General features: G+C 47.3%; 1 protein-coding gene across 1 annotated transcript in view; it reads right to left on the bottom strand.

Moving 5' to 3' along the window:
• Positions 1 to 998: 998 nt before the first annotated feature.
• The window catches only part of ryr2b (ryanodine receptor 2b (cardiac)), a 45,029-nt gene continuing 26,997 nt past the window's right edge, over positions 999 to 19,030 (bottom strand). The window contains exons 66-104 of the mRNA XM_047029836.1: positions 18,801 to 18,882; positions 18,570 to 18,700; positions 18,098 to 18,424; positions 17,294 to 17,540; positions 17,002 to 17,089; positions 16,585 to 16,680; positions 16,263 to 16,427; positions 16,010 to 16,072; positions 15,591 to 15,722; positions 15,275 to 15,387; positions 14,681 to 14,777; positions 13,878 to 13,999; positions 13,520 to 13,571; positions 13,372 to 13,425; positions 13,146 to 13,245; positions 11,419 to 11,498; positions 11,173 to 11,249; positions 10,954 to 11,027; positions 10,677 to 10,757; positions 10,334 to 10,422; positions 9,906 to 10,034; positions 9,713 to 9,817; positions 9,515 to 9,596; positions 8,080 to 9,407; positions 7,871 to 7,938; positions 7,538 to 7,670; positions 7,372 to 7,458; positions 6,909 to 7,166; positions 6,269 to 6,399; positions 6,064 to 6,106; positions 5,407 to 5,543; positions 4,883 to 4,943; positions 4,588 to 4,734; positions 4,350 to 4,484; positions 3,285 to 3,441; positions 2,966 to 3,030; positions 2,175 to 2,275; positions 1,724 to 1,775; positions 999 to 1,583 (exon numbers count right to left, since the gene is read on the bottom strand). Coding sequence (XP_046885792.1) covers positions 1,488 to 1,583; positions 1,724 to 1,775; positions 2,175 to 2,275; positions 2,966 to 3,030; positions 3,285 to 3,441; positions 4,350 to 4,484; positions 4,588 to 4,734; positions 4,883 to 4,943; positions 5,407 to 5,543; positions 6,064 to 6,106; positions 6,269 to 6,399; positions 6,909 to 7,166; positions 7,372 to 7,458; positions 7,538 to 7,670; positions 7,871 to 7,938; positions 8,080 to 9,407; positions 9,515 to 9,596; positions 9,713 to 9,817; positions 9,906 to 10,034; positions 10,334 to 10,422; positions 10,677 to 10,757; positions 10,954 to 11,027; positions 11,173 to 11,249; positions 11,419 to 11,498; positions 13,146 to 13,245; positions 13,372 to 13,425; positions 13,520 to 13,571; positions 13,878 to 13,999; positions 14,681 to 14,777; positions 15,275 to 15,387; positions 15,591 to 15,722; positions 16,010 to 16,072; positions 16,263 to 16,427; positions 16,585 to 16,680; positions 17,002 to 17,089; positions 17,294 to 17,540; positions 18,098 to 18,424; positions 18,570 to 18,700; positions 18,801 to 18,882 — 5,585 coding nt within the window. The 3' untranslated portion in view covers positions 999 to 1,487. The remainder of the gene's footprint in view (positions 1,584 to 1,723; positions 1,776 to 2,174; positions 2,276 to 2,965; positions 3,031 to 3,284; positions 3,442 to 4,349; positions 4,485 to 4,587; positions 4,735 to 4,882; positions 4,944 to 5,406; positions 5,544 to 6,063; positions 6,107 to 6,268; positions 6,400 to 6,908; positions 7,167 to 7,371; positions 7,459 to 7,537; positions 7,671 to 7,870; positions 7,939 to 8,079; positions 9,408 to 9,514; positions 9,597 to 9,712; positions 9,818 to 9,905; positions 10,035 to 10,333; positions 10,423 to 10,676; positions 10,758 to 10,953; positions 11,028 to 11,172; positions 11,250 to 11,418; positions 11,499 to 13,145; positions 13,246 to 13,371; positions 13,426 to 13,519; positions 13,572 to 13,877; positions 14,000 to 14,680; positions 14,778 to 15,274; positions 15,388 to 15,590; positions 15,723 to 16,009; positions 16,073 to 16,262; positions 16,428 to 16,584; positions 16,681 to 17,001; positions 17,090 to 17,293; positions 17,541 to 18,097; positions 18,425 to 18,569; positions 18,701 to 18,800; positions 18,883 to 19,030) is intronic.

Genomic DNA, 19,030 nt, shown 5'->3' with positions numbered 1-19,030 from the left:
TAGCTATCACGCACAACAAAGGTAAGCTAGTCTTCAAAGATACAAGGGGAATACCATGTTTCTAAAGGTAGAAAAAATAGGTAGATTTTTTTAGAAATGTGTATTTCTTTGCAATAAATTATCTGCTTATCTGTAGTGTGTTTTTGTATGAATAGGATGTGAGATCCAACAGGTAGTAGTAGTGGTCTGTGTGTGAGGTAAGTGGTTTACAGACTACACTCTGACATGAATTTCATGTCGTTCTTGCCTCTTTACTAACACAAACAAACACCCCTCCTAGTCATCAACCACGGAATGATGAGGATGATGTCATCACGCAGGAGGTCCACTGCACAGCCAATCCCTAACGATTCTGTTAACACACACACCGAGACTGAGATATACCGTTGAAAGCTTCAACGCTGCCCTGTTGTGATCGGTGAGTCGAGCCTTGGGGAAACAGTCACACGGCCAGGAGCTCCAGCCAGGAGCTCCAGCCAGCAGCTCTGACCGGCATGGTGAGGGGTTGGACCTGAGCCTGAGGGACATGGAGGCTGGGGTTGGAGAGGCAGGGTGAGGGAGGGGAGGAGAGAGGCTGAGGGAGGGGAGAGGAGAGGAAGGTGAGGGGAGAGGATGAAGGAGGGGAGAGGAGAGGATGAGGGAGGGGAGAGGATGAGGGAGGCGAGAGGATGAGGATGAGGGAGGGGAGAGGATGAGGGAGGGGAGAGGCTGAGGGAGGGGAGGGGAGAGGATGAGGGAGGCGAGAGGCTGAGGGAGGGGAGGGGAGAGGGTGAGGGAGGTGAGATAATGAGGGAGGGGAGGGGAGAGGGTGAGGGAGGTGAGAGGCTGAGGGAGGGGAGGGGAGACAGGCTGAGAAAAGCAGATTGGGAGGATGTTTGTTTTCCTCTCTGGATGAGAAGAGCACAAGAGAGGCCAGTTGAAACTGCATCAACACTGAACACAGATCTCCTCTCCTCCCTCCTTTCCTCCCTCCTTTCCAGTCTCAGACATGACATCATGGCTCTCGATTCACTTTATTTCAAGCTCAAAGTGAAAGGGGGACATGTGTTCTATAACTAAAAAGCGATCAGCCTTATTACCGTGAAGGGTGTTTTCAACATGCCTAATCATTCTTCTATACATAACATACATTATTCACTCTGGATGAAACACATTCGTTGAAAAACATCAAACAGTACACTATGGGGGGGGGAAATAACTGGGTGAATAAATTAAGATAACAGTAGTGCAATAAATCACCACAGCAAGTGTTTGTGTATTCCTGTACAGTCTCTGCACTACTCAAGCAGAGTTTGTGCAGAGAAGCCCATTGATTATGCGTCGTTACCACGACGTTATCAGAACCTTGGATCCTCATTACCACGACGTTATCAGAACCTTGGATCCTCGCTACCACGACGTTATCAGAACCTGGGATGATCGTTACCACGACGTTATCAGAACCTGGGATGCTCGTTACCACGACGTTATCAGAACCTGGGATCCCCTCAGCTCAGCTGATCCTCATACTGCTTCCGGAAACAGTCGCCTACGGGAAAGAACTCCCAGCAGCGCTCCTGGTACATCTTCCACACGTAGGATTCCTGACACAGACAGACGTCCAGGAAGTCAACACCATGCCGTTCCTCCGACACACACACACTGCATTGTGGGAAGTCATCCTTAAATCTCACGTTTAAATGTGTTCGGTGGTGGAAAAACAGGAGGATTTCTCCAAGATTACCTGGCCTGTGTGTTCCGTTTCATCCTTGTTAATGAGGTACATCACAAAGAACCTGCCAGGGAGGGGACACACGATGAAGACATTCTCTCTCACTGAAAAGATCTGGATTCTCAGTGCGAAACTTTTAGAACAAAACCAATCAGCCCTGGATGAATTTTGATGGAGTTCAGTCGGATGACAAGCCCACCCAATCAATAGATAACCACCGTCCTCGGAAAATGACATGCCATTCATCAAAACATGACAGGGCAACAATCGATAGCATCATTTCAGACATGTCAATGTCTATCACAACCATGTATAATAAGAGGCCATAGTGGCAGAGAATATAAATGCTTATGATGTTAGGAGTGACTGGTGATCATGCACTATGATTGGGGTGTGGCAGTGCTCTGGGTGTTTAACAACAACATTCACCAGAGAGAACTAAGGAACAGGAGAGACTACTCACAGGTAGTTAGCCAGGTTGTGTTCCTGCAGTGTGTGGGTCTCAAACCCATGAGGGGCGGTGTCGAGGTAGTCGTTTCCGATCCCACAAATGAAACACTTGGTCTGGAGGAAAGAGAGGATGGAGATGGATGGGTCTGTTACCACGCATGGTGCTGCTGCTGCTGCTTCAGTGATTACCACAGGCTTCAAACAAGCCACGATGGTACTTGGACTGTGCTCAGGGTAATGAATGTCATTTGCAGAGGTGATTAGGTAATCGTTAATGCATTACGCAAAATTGACTCAGTCATTATGCAGAGTCTAGTGTGATGTATGTGTGAGAATGTGTGTGTGTAGACACACAAGGGAAAATCTTTTAATTACGTTTTAACTGCTTTGTTTTTAAAGATGTATTGGATTTAAGAGGAACATTCTCAGAATAACCCCGAATCAAGGTTGTTTTTTAATCAGCAAATTCATAATGGTGTCCTATCAAAACTTGGGAGCAATTATCTCCATGTCATTACACAGGTGAGAAATAAGGCAGTCTCTCCTCATAAGCGCTGGTGACAACTCAACACCCTGAATCCACTCAGACTCATCAGTCCCCTACAGCTGGCCTCATGTTGACCCACACCTCGTACCACCAGTTGACACCCAGCCTGAAATCCACAGGAGATGGGTGCATTCTTTGGCCAAAATAAACTAATTAGTATAGACAAATATATATTTTGCATGTTCATTTATATCTATGGAAATGTGATGTGTGTGTGTGTGTGTGTGTGTAGGTGTGTGTGTATATGCATCTCTCACCTCCATGTCCTCTTTCACCTGCTCCTGCTGGTCCCGAAGTTCCCCAAAGGCATCGATGATCAAACCTGGAGGGAAACAGGGAGGTGTGTGTGTGCATGTGTGCGTGTGTACGTGTGTGTGGGTGGGTGTGTGTACGTGTGTGTGTACACATGGGATGACAGGAGAACCAAATATCCTCATGAGAATAAAACAAACAGAAACTGAAATGCTTGACTTGTTTTCTCTATCCCATGAAATATTCATTTCACTCAGTGTGTGTTTGTGAGTGTGTGTGTGTGTGTATATGTGCGTGTGACGAACTGTTAACAGGTTTCCTCACCCTGTATAATGGCCAGAAGGATAACAATGACGAAGAAAAAGAAGGTGATATCAAAGATGATCCTGACGACCTCAAACTCGTCCCCAGCAGGGTCCTCAATCTCATCTCCGATCCCTCCGCCCGCTCTCACGCCCACATACATGTGGAACATGTAGCACTGGCAGGCGTGGGAAAGAAAAAAAACACACACACACTAAACCTCAACTTGACTGTAAATTACTGTCATTAGACTGCAGTCATTAGCGTTCTGTAAACATAATAACTTGACCATCGATTATCCTCGGAACAGGAAATGAGGGTGGAGTCATCTAGAATCTAGATGACAAAACCACATGGGGAGACCTTCTACTGTGTAGGAATTTCAGCTTCACCTCAGCTAGCAGTGCAGCAGGAGTTCTGGACAGAATACCAATTCATGATCTGTGTCTTTTGTTCCTTTGTCAAGACCTTCCAGGAAGCCACAAACAGGAAGAATAAGCCAACACAGTACAATATACTGGTATGATATGAGCTCAAGTTCAAAACCCAAAATGAAATGCAGTTGTAATATATTGCAAGCAAATTCATGAAAATAATATTTCCTGTCACCTGTCAACACAAGTGGGTTATATTTCTGTAACAATGAAAAATCATTTGGCATTGAGCAATTGTGTTGATGTCAATGTGAATTCATTCATCGACAGACAAAGAGTCCAGCTGAGACTGTGGAGGCCTGTCTCTATCCACCTGTCACTCACCCCATACAAGGAATATAGGGAATTAAGACAAGGCTATTTTCATATCCTAGACAATGACCCTCACTGTCACATTACTGAGCCTACACAGTCTGCCTGGGCCTTACTGTGTGTGTGTGAGAGTGTGTGGGCATGTAGGTATGTGTGTGTGAGAGTGTGTGGGTGTGTGTGTGAGAGAGTGTGTGGGCATTTAGGTGTGTGTGTGTGAGAGTGTGTGTGTGTGTGTGTGTGTGAGAGAGTGTGGGCGTGTAGGTGTGTGTGAGAGAGAGTGTGTGTGTGTGTGTGTGAGAGAGTGTGTCTGGGCATGTAGGTGTGTGTATGTCAGGCTCACAGTGAGCATATCGTCACACTTCATGTTGAGCGGGTCTCCATCTTCACTCTTGTTGTAGAACTTGCGGAAGAAGTTGAAGGCCACCACAGTGTAGAGGTAGACCACCACAGCTAGCAGGCCCACCGTCAGCACCAGCTAGCACAAACCAAGGAAAACACACTGCTTATTGCAAAAACAGCTACGCACCAAGAGACTACTGTACAAAACACAGACAAACTGACACACACACACAGAAGACCTGTTTGCCGTTGTGCGTCACAGAGGAGAGGATGGTGCGCAGGGTCTTAAAGCCCATGGCGATGTCCAGCAGATGAGCAGCGAAGAAGAAGTTGTTGTAGTGTCCCAGGACGGACATGATCATGTACCAGGCCAGGTACAGGAAGGACTGGAAACACACACACGCGCGCACACACACACGCACACACACACACACACACACGTACACACCCACACGCAATAAAGCAGGCATTGCATTACATTCACCAGGTGGAATTGAAATACAATGAAAACCTATGCTTAAATTGTCCACTTACATTATCTGTGAACACAACTCCCAGTTTCCAGATCTGATACTTGACGTCTATGGAGTTCAATCTGAAAAAAAAAAAAGACTAAATAATTTACCGTCACGGTTAAACCATTTGGGTTCAACCTGGGCATTACTGCCACCTTCTGACAGAGCAGAAAGCCTCGGAACATTCCGTCCTGTCCTGCACATTCTGTCCTTTCCACCAAGCCAGCGCTCTTATCAAAGGACACACACACATACACACATCATGACATCAGAGCCTATCAGAGGCTATCAGTTTTGAGATATAACGGTCAGAGAGCAGTAACCAAACTACGTCGAAGTAATTCCCCGCTTCTTTTTACACCGTCATTGCCTATAAGCTGAGGAAGGTTGGATATCAAAGAGAGAATCCAATGTGAGAGTGTGAATATATTACTTGGAAAGAGCAAATGTGTGCTTGGAGCCTCATTAAAATCCTTCGTAAGTCATGTGTATAAGTCTATACCATACTCCACTCTAGGGTGTAATGCCTCTTCACACACTCACAAGGAGCTCCAGCTGTTGGCTCTCCTGGGCCTCCGTCTCTCCTGCTCCTGGGAGCTGAAGTCCAGAGCAGCCTGGTCCAGCCCCAGCAGCCTGCCGATGCGGGCGCTGCCGTACAGCTCCCCGTATTTACCCATCACCTGAGAGGAGAGGGGAGGAGAGGAGAGGAGGAGAAGGGAGAGGGGGAGAGGAGGGGAAAGGGGAGGAGAGGAGAGGAGGAAAGGAGGAGAGAGGGGGAGAGGGGAGGAGAGGAGAGGGGAGAGGAGAGGGGAGAGAGGAGGAGAGGGGAGGGGAGAAGAGGGGAGAAAGGAGGAGAGGGGAGAGGGGAGGAGAGGAGGGGAGGAGAGGAGAGAGGGGGAGAAGAGGGAGGGGTGGAAAGAGAGAGGAGGAGAGGAGAGGAGGGGAGAGAGGAGGAGGGGAGAGAGGAGGAGAGACAAGGAGGGGAGAGGAATGGAGAGACAAGGAGGGGAGAGGAATGGAGAGACGATGATGGACTCTCTGGTTATTGAGAGAGCGTAATTGCCTCCGCTATTAACCGGTCCATAAGGCGCCTTTTTCTTTTCACGAGTCTGTAGCCTTGAGAGTTATGCTCAGGCCCTGACTCACCCGTGTGCGCTGTGGAGAATCGTAATATTTCTCTTAACCCTCCTGCACACCTACCTTCCTTTTCACAAATTTATCCCAGTAATTACTGGGAAACGATCTGAAACGAGAGATGTAAAAATATAATTATCTTTTCGCCGCATTTTTATTGGTATCCATGAATAAAATGCGGAATATGCGGTTCCACTAACTTAATCTTTATTGAACAAGACCAGGGGCTTATGGAGCTATGAAGAAGGTTATGATGCAGTTATGAACGTACGGCGTGTCAATGACCAGTCGATCCCACTGCCCTTTGATGTCTTCGTCGGGGGGTTGCGCGGTGACGTAAAGGCCGTCAAACTCCAGCTTCCTCGCCACTTCCTTCTCACGCTTGAAGATGACCAGCGGGACCTGAAAGCCAATCCAAAAATCTGCCAATCAATGCAGAGATAGAGGGTATCTACCTCTCCATAAGATATGTTTTGACATAATCATTATTTGTCCCCAAAAAAACTAGAAACTACTAGAAAAATTCAACTACACCATTCTAACACTATTTAATTATTCTTTTTAATTATTATTTATTTTATTTTTTATTAAGAGACCATGTACAGCTTAAGACATAAATGTCAGCATATAATGCACCGTACCAGATGATACTTTCTTCTCCTAGCGTGTGATATCGACTAACTGCTTTCCCTGTGACCAGGGCCAGCCCAAGCCTTTATGGGGCCTTAAGCAAAACTGATTTGGGGGCCCATCGGCGTCGCTTATCGTTGCCGAAAAAAAAGATTTTTTTTACATATAACATTAAACTGTCATTTAATTTGCTCTCGGGGGCCCTCTGGTAGCTACAGGGGCCCTAAGCAGCCACTTAGTTTGCTGATGCCTTGGACCGGCCCTGCTTGTGACGGCCATACCTTCAGGCAGTAGTAGCCAATGATGCAGCAGAAGGAAATGAGCGTGTGAGCTACGGCCAGGAAATGCAACGAGGGCTTCATGTAGCCAGAGCTCTCCTGCAGGACAAAATGGACGCTGTCTGACTGTCTGTGGCTGTTTCTCACAGGGTCCTGGTCTCCACCCTGACCTCCACCTTGGTCTCCACCCAGCTCCAGGGGGGTGGTGGGCAACACAGCAACATCCTCTCCTGCCTGGGCTGTGGCAGAGGAGGAAGAGACCTGGAGCACAGGGCGAGAGATGAGACACTCAGACATCAAGTATGTGATGTACCTGACAGTGAGACAGACAGCCAACTGAATTTGGGCTTATTGCTTTATTATTAACATCAAAGTTTGCTGCCAAGACAAGTCAAGGTACAAGTCTGAATACATCGAGGGCCTACAAATGAGACAGATCCACTGGCAGTCACACAGACACACTCACCTTGAAGAAGAGGAGAATGAAGTTGATTGCGAAAGCAACAAACAAAGCAAGCATCCGCATGTTGTAGAAATTCCTCGCAAAGTAGTTCTGAAAATGAGAAATGGATGAATAATATTGTTCTTGTGGGTGTGGGTGTGAATGCGTGTATGTGCGTGTGTGTATGTACCAAAAGTATTTTGTGCTGAGTGCTAATCATATCCCAGAAGGCTGACTGTTGGGGCTCAGGGACTTCTGGTTTAGATGTTCTCCTGGACCTCAATTTGGACTTGGTCTCCTCCTTCTTGTCTGAGGCCTCTTCTCTGTAAACACACCAGTTCAGAGAGGCTCTTGCACCTCCAATTTAACACACACACACTCTACAAACTAATTGCCCATTAGAAAATGTTCACTTGACTAAACAAAAGTGTATTTTCGTGTATTTTAAATGCTGTGCTTTAGGCTGTTCTGGGACAGCACGTGTCAAGTCATCAGCCAGGAGGTGAAACAGAGAGAAACTTACGGAGATTTTTCAGATTCAGACAGTTTGTTTTTGGACTCCTCATTGTCTCCCCTTTGAGAACCTTGAACCTGAAACCATTTTCAAATACAACATCTAACGTCAACCAGAGATACAAATTAAGTTTGCATAACTGCTTAAAGAAAATGAACCAAAAACATAATTGCTAAAATAAAATGGAGCACATTCCATCCTTTATGTTCCACACCTACCTGATATTTTCTGGTGGTATCGGTCATGCCTCGATGCCCCGTGGCAGCATTGAGGAGGTCAGTCAGACTAGAACTCAGGTCATGGGTCAATAACGTGTATTGCCCTCCATCCTTCCTCAGCCGCAGACCAAACATGTCAGTGAGGGAGTTGGCGTCCCTGGGGGAGGCGTCTGCAGTCTGGGCCGTGTCCCTGTCCTCCTGGTGAGACGCGAACATGGCAGAGGATCTCCTCTGGGGCTCCCCTCCCGACCACCCGCTCACCTCGTCCGAGGTCGGGTCAAGGATCCCGCACAGCAGCTCCACCAGCGTCATCCTCTTGGCTCCCTCCACCAGACCCCCGTTGACGAACACCAAGTACAGGATATAGACAAGGCCCTGAGTCAGACCACACACCCATTGGACCAGAGCCATAACGATGCCCCTGAAGAAGGAGGCCACGCCCACAGCCATGTCCTTCAGAGTCATCCTCCTCAACTGTTTCTTCAGGTTCTTCACGGAGAGCATGGAGACCAGCATCATCAGTCCATAGGGTAGAGCACAGACGAGGAACCAGACGGTGGAACCGGAGAAGAGCCCAGGTTTGGGCCTTCCCTCCCCTTCACCCCCCTGTTCATTCTCCTTCTTCTCCTCCCCCTCGTTGCTCGCCGCTCGCTCCCCGGTGTCTGAGCCCGAGATCTGAGAAGCCAGCTGCATCTCAAAGATGGTGTCCTCGCAGAAGTTGATGAACATCTCCATCTTCTCCTTCTCCCCGCCCTCGTTCACCACGTCGAAGATGAACTGACGCTTCGACTCCTTCACCTGGGGCTTCTCCCACTGGGTCCGGCTGGACTCGCTGATCTCAAAGTAAACCCTCTCGATGCGTTTCCCGCTGCCCAGGATCTCGATGCGGCCCAGGTAGGGCTGGAAGTAGCTGAGGACACACCCCGCCAGCTGCAGGAAGGTGGCCAGGCGGGAGTCGTGGGGCATGTGCTCCGACAGGTTGGTCAGGAGGACGGCGATGTTGAAGCCGATGTCCTTGGCCGGCTCGTGGAAACGATCCACGAAGGCCACGTAGTCCAGGAGCTCTCCTTCGTTGGTCTCTGCGCAGGAGAGCAGGAAGTGGGTCTCAGACTGGGAGAAACGCTTGCAGGCCTCCATGGCCTTCAGGAAGTCCTTCTTGGAAACACGGCCCTTGCTGTCGGGGTCGTACTCTTTGAAGGCTTCGGAGGACGTGAGGTCTTTGAGTTTAAGGAACATGTCGAAGAACTTGAGGATCATCTCTACGTTGCTTGATGATTCCACTAGCATGTCTACCATCTGTTTACCGATAGTTCCGTTAACCACATTGCCTGTCAACAAATTATGAATAAAAAACATGTTGGGAATGAGTTTGAATGTTTATGAATGAGTGAGTAACCAAAGAATGCTGCAATGTTTTTGTTGGTGTGAATCATACCTTCCAACATGGATAACAACATAACAACCATATCCTTTTGCAAATCCATCAGGTCTTTGAGAAGCTCGATTTGACTGGAATCCTGCCAATGAAAAGAGATGTGATTTGTAAAATAACTTGTTTCCCCAAAACAGTAAAGGGAGAAAACGTAAGAAAAAATAAACAAGTCAGGCATATGAATACAGAACAATGTCTAACCTGAGAGAGCTTCATCTGCATGTGAGCAAAAACATGGAGGAAGCCAACCACTGCATCCCACAAACGACTGTGAGCCAGGCTCTGCTGGTTCCCTGTGCACGGACCCTGTGGGGGACGAAATACCAGCCATGTCAACTGGTACGCCAACAAGCAGACCAGAAAACAAGGCTCCTTATCTTGCAACTACACTGACCTGTATGTACTCAGTGAGTGAGTTGAACACCTGCTTGGCCACACTGATGGCCTTAGAGAAGTTCTTCTGACCGTGTTCGTCGATCACTGCCTTCCCGGAGTAGAACCAATAGAAGTCACTGATGGACTCCTGAAGACAAGACAGCATGAGAGGGTTGGGGGAAAAAATTGACTCACATTTGAATCGCGATTCAGTGTTCTAGCGATTCACATCAATTCACAATGTAAAAAAATGTATTTTTATTAATTTTGTTATATTTATTTTTTGATTACAAATCGCTTTACAATTTTGAATCGATTTGTGACCCCAAGAATCGATTCAAATCGAATCGTGAGGTACCAAAAGATTCCCTACAGCATTACATCAACCAAAGGCTACATCTTGTAAGGAAATCAAAACAGATTATTTATTTCTCTTTCTCAGTTTACCTGCACTCTCAGCAGATAGTCAACGGTGGATATGATGATGTTGACAGTGGTGTTGTTTCCCGTTTGTGTTCTGAGGTAGTTCTGAAAATCTACCCATCAAAAGTGAAGAGGAATGTTTTAGCAGTGCATAGTGCTACCTAGTACAGTATCACTAATACGTTGCTGGGGAAAAAACAGGAAGTATTCCCTATACATTCTTCTCTTGATGTTACATTGAGTCAATACAGCAGGGCATTCTATAAAGCTGCTTTTGACATTGTATGTTAAAACTGGCTATAAAAATAATAATCATATTTGACGTGACTGGATTAGACTGTCTGGTGTAAAGGACTGAGGTGAGCACCTGAGTTGTGGCCCTCACAGAGAAGCTGCAGAAAGCGGAACAGGTCAGAGGTCAACTCACTGTCGGGCATGACCTTATCCCCTGAGAGAGAGAGAGATGGGGGAGACAGAGAGGGAGAAAGAGGGAGAGAATGAGGGAGAAAGTGAGATATAGAGAAATAGAGAAAGAGACGGTAAATATGGATTTCAACAGAAAAGTAATTTTCAATAAATCCTTTGCTGGCTTAGCACACTTTCACTCAGAAGGATTCACCCTTTTTTTTCTAAAGACATGGTACCTGAGCTCTCCTCAATAACCATGCCTAATCCTTCCGCCTTGTTCTGCCTCTCAAACGCATTCAGGTCGAGCACGCTGAGTGGAGACACACATCACAGAGACAGGAAGAGAAGACGGGAAAAGCATTTACACAACTCCTCTCCGTATCCAATTCCACTCATTTATTTTTCCGTCCTGCAGAGTGAGTGATGTGGCCCCTCCGGAGGAGAGGCCTACCCACCTACAGCACTGCATGAGACCAGCCACGCTCTGGAAGAAGCCTACATCCTTCTTCTCCTTCAAGTAGTCGAGCATTTTCTGTCAAACAAAACATCCAAACAGCAGCGGGGCGGGAGGTGATTTGTAGAGTATGTGATATGGAGATATCGAGGGTAACACAGATAGTCTCTTTTAATCTAGTTCATCACAGGGCTGGTCATCAGATGTGTGGGACCCCCATGTGAGGTCAGAAGTGTTGGGTTCCTACCTGCTGGACAGTGGTGTTCCCTCCATTGAGGATGGCGATACCAAGTTTCAGAGTACAGGCCACCATGGACCCCATGGTACCTGGGAAGTGCCATCAAGCAAGTGTCACATTTAGCAGACGCTTTTACCCCAAGTAACAAATAGTGGATAGAATAGAATATCTTTATTGTCATTGTACACTGTACAACAGTGGCGTAACTATAGGGAGTGCAAGGAGTGCAGCTGCACTAGGGCCCGTGGCGAAAGGGGGCCCGTCCTCGATCTCACCGTAAAAGTGAGACAACCTGACCGGGCCCCTTAAGGCAATCTGATCTGGCCCCTTTCACCGCTGTAATACCGCCAATTGAAGATCACATATGATCTAGTCTTATCAATTCGCAAACATTTCTCAATTATGGTGTCAGTTATTCAGAATTATGAGCTATCACCTGCCCAATAAACATTTTAAAAACAGTCAGTGTTAACAACAGCAAATAATAAATTTTTCCTCATTTGCCTTTTGCTGAATAAAACAAATGTCGTTTTTATTAAGTAATATTGCCCTCGAAAAATAGCAAGGATGTCTGGGTAATATTGTTGTCAAAGATTCCCGCCCACCCACACAGGATTGTTCCCATCCAGTTGTTGGAATACCACAGACAGTTGTTGTTGGGATACTACAGTTGTGTTGCATTAGCGTTTTGAAGCGAATTAGGCTACCCCATGCCATGCCCTTTAACATAAAAGTGGCTCCAGAAAGCGGCAGGAACGAAAAGAGCAAGATGTAAGGATGGCAAAGCTGTCAAAACTATCCTCATTTGGATTGTGGCGAAGCGTGTTGAAGAGGACGCTACGTCTGACCCCCAGCCCGGCAACAGCAATGAGTGTGAAACTCAGCCACCAGGGTAGGCTAATAATTACATAACGTTTACTGTCTGGTATATGCAGTTGACATGGCTATTAAAAGTCATAAAAATGCATATATAGGCCTAGGCTACCAGGCAGCGGCCATGTTAGATATAGTAAACTGTGCAGGATGTAGTCGGAAAATAGCTAAAGCTAGATAGACTAAATGTAAACTAGCATATCTAACGAACATAAAATTAAATATTCACCATCGAAGTGACTGTTTTTTTTTACTAGTACCCAGATAGCACACATGACAGATCGAAACGTCATTCATAACGTCGGATAAGCCTCGGTAAATGATCAGATTTTCTTCTCATCTCTGTGCTCTATTTCAAACGTCGCAGATACGTCGGCTCATGACTGACTGTTCCATTATGCTCATTCCGTGTTGAAGCAAGCATAATCTAGAGCCAAAGACTCGCGAGTCAGAGCCGTTCACTTTTAAAAAACCGTAATCTATCTTCACATAGAAGGAGCAGTCGTTACCCTTAATTGTACATCATGAGTAGCCTAAATTTCCTTGCGCATCGCTAAACTGAAAACTCAATAATTTCGCCTGACGATAGGTCGGTAAGGGGCCCGTTGGTGAGATCTGCACTCGGGCCCGCCAAGTCCTTGTTACGCCGCTGCTGTACAACAACATTGGAGGCAATCCTCCTCAGGTTTTTAGTCATTTAGCAGGTGCACTGAATAAATACAAAAGTTTATAAAATAAAAATGTAAAACAATTAAGACTATAAAATAAAACACACACATCCATCTATAGAAAGTAGAGTAGACAATGCGTCGATGTGGAGTCTTCACTAGTTAATCATGCTGTGTGGTTGTGTGGTGCCTGACCTCTGCTGGAGCTGATGGTCTGCAGCACCATCTCTGCAGCCCCGCGGCCATGCAGCCTGGCCTGCTGGTACAGCAGTTTCCGCTTTTCCAGCTCCTTCTCCTGGAACACCCAAGCATTCAGACAGGTCACCTTGTGTTCACATCCGCTCCTCCTGGAACATGCATGCATTCAGACAGGTCACGTTGTTTTCTTCTGAGATGAAACAGAAAGGCTGGAGTTTCTTACTTCAAATGTTTTCACCTCCTCTTCCTCATCCTCCTCTTCCTCCTCGTGGCAGCTCTGTGGAGCACGTTTGAGAGCAGGAGGTGGAGATAGTAGATAGATCATTGAACTCCTGTATACAGTACACAGTGTTGTGTTTATCCAGACTTACCTTTGCAAGGATGGCAGCAAAGGAGAGGTAGAGACTGTCGTCCTCAAGCCTGCTGTAGATAAAGCCGGGAGTTGGAGGTAATGTACTCTGATACAAATAGAATTAGCTGTGGCTTCAACGCAGGAGGTTGGCTGATTTGAAGCTTAAGTGTTATTGCTGTCTGTTATGTGAGCACTGATAAAATTGATAAAATCGTCTGGATCTGAAAAATTACCCATACACTTCGCGGAAATTGAAAAGTGTTCTAATTATATGTGTTTTTCAAAAGATGGACATATCCCTAATAACCAGACAGACTGTCATGGAACACTGATGAAATTTCTGCTAAAACACAAACAACACACACACACACACACACCTCCTTTCCGTCAAGGCACTGTGGCTGAACAGAGTGATGAGCTGGTGCAGAGGGTCCATCTGATTGGCCCCTTCTTCCTCCGCCTCCTCTTCCTCCTCCCTCTGACAGGCCCTTCCTGTTCTCTGTGAAGACAACACGCGGCTGAGCCATGCCAACACGTACACACAGGCTCTGAAACCCAGCCACCCCCACATCTGTCCACAGCCTCGAGAAAACACTGACAATCTCATTAGAGGTTGGCAGAATTTTTTGCCAGGAAATGGGAAATTTGACCTTTGTCTGTGTTTGTATTCCACCATTCCACCTCAATTCAAACAAGCGTCGGCTTTAAGAGGTTTCCTTGATTTATGGAATCCATGTGCGACATAGAAATAAGTGGACACTCAGACAACCACAAACCTGCAGTGAAAACTTCACTATGAAATGACCACCAACAGATTGGAAAGGAGAAACTTAAACAGGATGTGAAGCAAGAACCTTGATTGTGGAATGATAGTATTTCATAGTAATATACAGGTAATTGTATATTATACCGGTAATTTGTAGTCACAAGTTGAACTCCTCTCCTGTGCAGAGCAACAGTATACTCTCCAGGATGTACAGATTTGAAGACGAAAGTTTGGTTTCAAAACTCTTTTGTAGTAAGTAAAATGTTCAAGCTGGAACGATCTCGCCAATAAACTAGGTTCAACTAGGAAACAGCAGTTCTTAGAGTTCTTTGTGGGTTCAAAATCCCAAACAAAGATCCCAGAAGAAGCCATCTGAAGAGGCTGGAGAAAGAAGGCAGACAGGTTTTCACTTACTGCTAAATCCTCCACCAGCTTCTCCTCAAAGCTGTGATCATCAGCAGAGATCCAGAACTTATCGTAACCCTGCAGGAAAAGGTTGACAGCACGATGTCTGGGCAGGAGAGAGAGAGAGGAGAAAGAAGAGAAGGGGATGGAGGAGGAGAGAGAGAGGGGGGGGAGAAAAAGTAAAAGATCAACAGAAAAACGTACGAGTAGGATTATCAAAGCTGGGAGGATGGAGAAAATAAAAGGTTTGTGTGAGAGAGTGAGGCACAGAGAGGGAGAGAGACAGAGAGGGAGAAAATGAGAGAGAAAATAAAAAGAGGACATCCAGGGTGTCCCTAACCTCATCATCATCCTTTTCTCCTGGCCAGATGTTAAGACAACAGTTCTCCGGGCTGGCACGGCTTCATTAAACCCTACATCCTACACCTCAGCTTCACAAGTTACAGTCACTCACATTCCTCTAAGCCTTCTCCTGTACGCTCTATGCTAATGTAGCAGCTGTTATACAGTTTAACATGCATGCCAGGACGATGATTTATGGACTAATCTATTTTCGAATGGCTCCACATCCTGGTGTTGGGTGTGTTGGCGGGTGGGCTGTACCTGGGCAGGTTATAGAGAGGGGCCATCCTCAGACACGCCACCACTGCTCTCTTCCTCTGCTTGGATAACACCTTGTTCCACACGGCTTTCTTAGTCCTCTCAGGGTGTTCCACCTAGGGGAGCATAAACGGTAAACCCGCAGGGAGAACACACACACACTCTGAAGGATTCTGTGCAGGCAGAGTTCAGAGAGATTCTAGAATTCTTCAAGGAACAGCAGAACATCAAGTCATCAGCTTTCCAAGGCGGTCAACATTCAATACAGGTTTCAAATCCCCCCTGTACTTTAGATGAAAGGATCTTTGATTAGGCTTGCCTGGTCTAGGTGGTGGAGTACCCGTGCGATGTCGATGATCCTGTGTGTGGCCCTGTGGGGGTCTGTGGGCCCCCCTGCCTGGCCAGGTGGCTCCTGGATCAGGGCATCCTGCCAGCAGGCACCTGGGGAGTCCTGCAGAGCACAAACACATATCTGATATATCTCCCACTCCCCTGGAATAAAGGGGAAATGACCTGACAAGCTGTTACAATGTCATAGTCTACATAAAACAATTTTTATGTTTTTTTTTTTCTAGATATATTTAATAGTTCCACATCCGAATATTCAGGTTTTTATGCTAGCTCTTACAGATATTTGACTAATTCTGTGCTAGGACAAAAAAACTGACCAGACTGTAGTGAAGATAATGAAAATATCAGAGATTTTTGTCACATCCACTTAATGACAACAGCAATTACCTTGGTCTGAATTTGAAGAAGGCCATTAAACACACTCTCTTGAATCTCTTCCTCAGTGTCCTTCTGTGAAAAGCAATCAGCCGTTGTTGTGAGTTATATCTTCAGAGGGGCAAGTGGCAGAGAGAGTCTCATATGACAGAGCCGTGATACCCATCATCTGCCGGGTAACCTTGAGCTTACTGTGTGTTATTATGGTATGGTTTCTGGGGCGGAATGCTGGTCTTACGGACCACGGTGGTTGTGTGAGCTATACCTGAGAAAATCGGCTCTTCGCTTGAAAGATGAGCCCCTGGTCGCCGTGGGAACACACACTCAGGCCGACAGGAAGTAGGCGTTTTAGTGAAGCGACGATCAGGGAAGTGTGTGTGGAGTAGCGGTCTCCCTTCCTCTTGGTCTTCCTCCTCTCCTGGTGGGACACCTGCAGATGACAGACACCCACACATGTTTTGTAGTATTTGGGCTTTCTAGAGACTTAATTTAACGGGAGTCAGGTGGCTGAGCGGGTAGAGCATCGGGCTTTTCTTACTGCACTGGTAACTAAATGTACTGGTTTGAAGAAAATGTTTGCAGTTTACCTTAGACATGTTGCCGTCATTGTTGTTGTTGACCAAGAAGGCCATGTTGTTGATCTCATTCTGGACCACGTAATTTTGTTCCTCCCATTTGAAATTCTGGGTTCACAAACACAAACACATTTCAGAAACACACACTGTACAGAAACACACACTCTGTACTTAGTAACAGTAGGTCTCAGTGGCAGTAGGGAGATCATATAGGTGAGCGGTTAGGGAGACGGGCTATTAATCAGAAGGTCGCCGGTTCGATTCCTTTGGCTGTGCTAAATGCTGTGTGTCCCTGGGCAAGGCACTTCACCCTACTTATCTCCGGGAAAACGTCCCTGTACTTACTGTAAGTCGCTCTGGATAAGAGCATCTGCTAAATGACTAAATGTAATGTAACAGTAGGTCTGGTGTGTGGTGTATTGCCCTTACATGTGACTTGGCCCAGAATATGAAGATGTCTGCCACCATGCTGAACAACTTCTCAGCCTCTGGGCTGGGCTCACGTAACCACCTGGCTCTGAAACGACCCGATGAGACAGTGTCCATCAAACTTTCAATCATAAAACTATGCACATATTGTTTATTTATTCTCGAGTCAATGCTGGCATTTTGATTCGGAAATTAGCTGCATGTTGAAACCGGTAAAGAAATAATAACGTTGATTATTATTGTTACAATGGAACTGAATGATATTTCTCCTTCCCTGGGTGGCAGCCCTCACCTATTGCAGTCCACAAAGGGGATGAGGAGAGGGTAGAAGGCGTAGAGGTCCCTGACAAGCACGGAGAACCTCTCCTGTACCCTCAGCTCTGCCTCCGAGTCAGACTCGAGGCCGCGGCCCTCCGCCTTGGCGTGCTCCTCCTCCAACAGCACTGCCTCCGCCCTCGTCTTCAGCTTCTCCATCAGAGGCAGGAAGTGACTCCCCAGGAGCTCCGGGCAGGCCTGGCCCACGATTGGTTGAGAGAACACTGAGGCGAGACACAGAACATACACAGGGATGATGAAGATTGATTACGGAGGACAGGAAAGAGAGCATGGGTTATTAAAATAGAGAAGAGAGAGACAAGGACAAATGAAGAGAGAGAGAGAGAGAGAGAGAGAGAGAGAGAGAGAGAGAGAGAGAGAGAGAGAGAGAGAGGAAGATATCTAAAGTGGAATCAAAACCCCACTTCACTGTGAGTGCCTGTCCATGCTTGAGGAAGGGAGTTAATAATCCAGCCGAAGGAACACACTGAGCAAGCAGAGCCCGGGATGTGGGGACTGAGCTCTTGTCAGATGGAGACAGTAATCAACAAATGTTTGACATGTGACAGAGTGTTTGTTTCGAATCTCCGTCCACTTAAAAGAAAGAGATGAGATGAGAGAGAGAGAGAGAGAAAGTGAGAGAGACTAAGCGAGAGAGAGAGAGAGAGAGAGAGCGAGAGAGTGAGAGATAAGAGAGAGAGAGCGAGAGCGAGAGCAAGAGAGGAAGACAGCGAGCGAGAGAGAGAAAGTGAGAGAGGCAGAGAAGAAACAGCAGTCCTACCCGCCAGGCGTTTCATCCAATCCCCCTGTCTGGTCCCCAGGTGATTGTGGATGACGCGCAGAATGTTCCCCAGCAGGGTGCTGGCGTCCTGGGGGGTGAGGCAGGTGAAGACGGGGCCGTCGCTGTCAGACTGGCCCTGGGGGCCCCAGGCCCACCAGCGGGCCACGTAGCTGCAGAGCAGGGGCAGGGTGACCTCGGTGACGTGGGCGTACTGGGCCAGGCGGGCCCCGGACCCAGCCCCCACCAGCTCCTCCACCTCCCCCAGAGCCTTCTGGAGGGACGGGAGGCGAGGACACACTTCCTCCACCAGGTCAAATACTCCCAGTTCTGACACAGAGCGAGGGAGAGGAGGGATGGAGGGAGAGGAGGGATGGGAAGGCTGTCTCGCACACATCAGCAGAATTTGTGTGTGTGTGCGTGTGCATTTGCGTGCGTACACGTATTTGTATATGAGTGTGTGTGTGAGTGTTACCCTCTCTCTCTGTGGGGCTGATGGTGTTGTAGACAGAGTAAGGGTTGTCCTTGTTGAGATCAGGCTCCAGGAAGCACACAGGGAAAGCCCCAGACAAGGCAGCGAGACAAGCCCCTGCGGCTGGTCTCTGTCTGCACAAAGCACTGTCAGGAAAGAGACACACACACACACACACACAACAAACTGATTCTGACATGCGGTAAAGTGCACACAGCACAGACTCTACCGTACCCGTCAGCATAAGGGCTTTGGCTGGTCCCAAGAGAGTAGAGGCTGTTGAGGATCTTATAACAGGACACCTGGATCCCGTCCACTGGAAGAGAGGAGGGTGGCTCTGTCATTCTGGTGCAGTAAGACCCCCTAAATCCCCCCCCCCCCCGTCCCCCCCCCCCCCCGGTTAGAGTCAACATCCTGAGGGCAGGCGACGGCCAGAAGCAGAGAGGAACCTGACGCAGAACGTG

The sequence above is a fragment of the Hypomesus transpacificus genome, chromosome 11 (assembly GCF_021917145.1).
Source record: "Hypomesus transpacificus isolate Combined female chromosome 11, fHypTra1, whole genome shotgun sequence".
Lineage (NCBI taxonomy): Eukaryota > Metazoa > Chordata > Actinopteri > Osmeriformes > Osmeridae > Hypomesus > Hypomesus transpacificus.
This window is presented reverse-complemented; position numbering and strand designations above follow the sequence as displayed.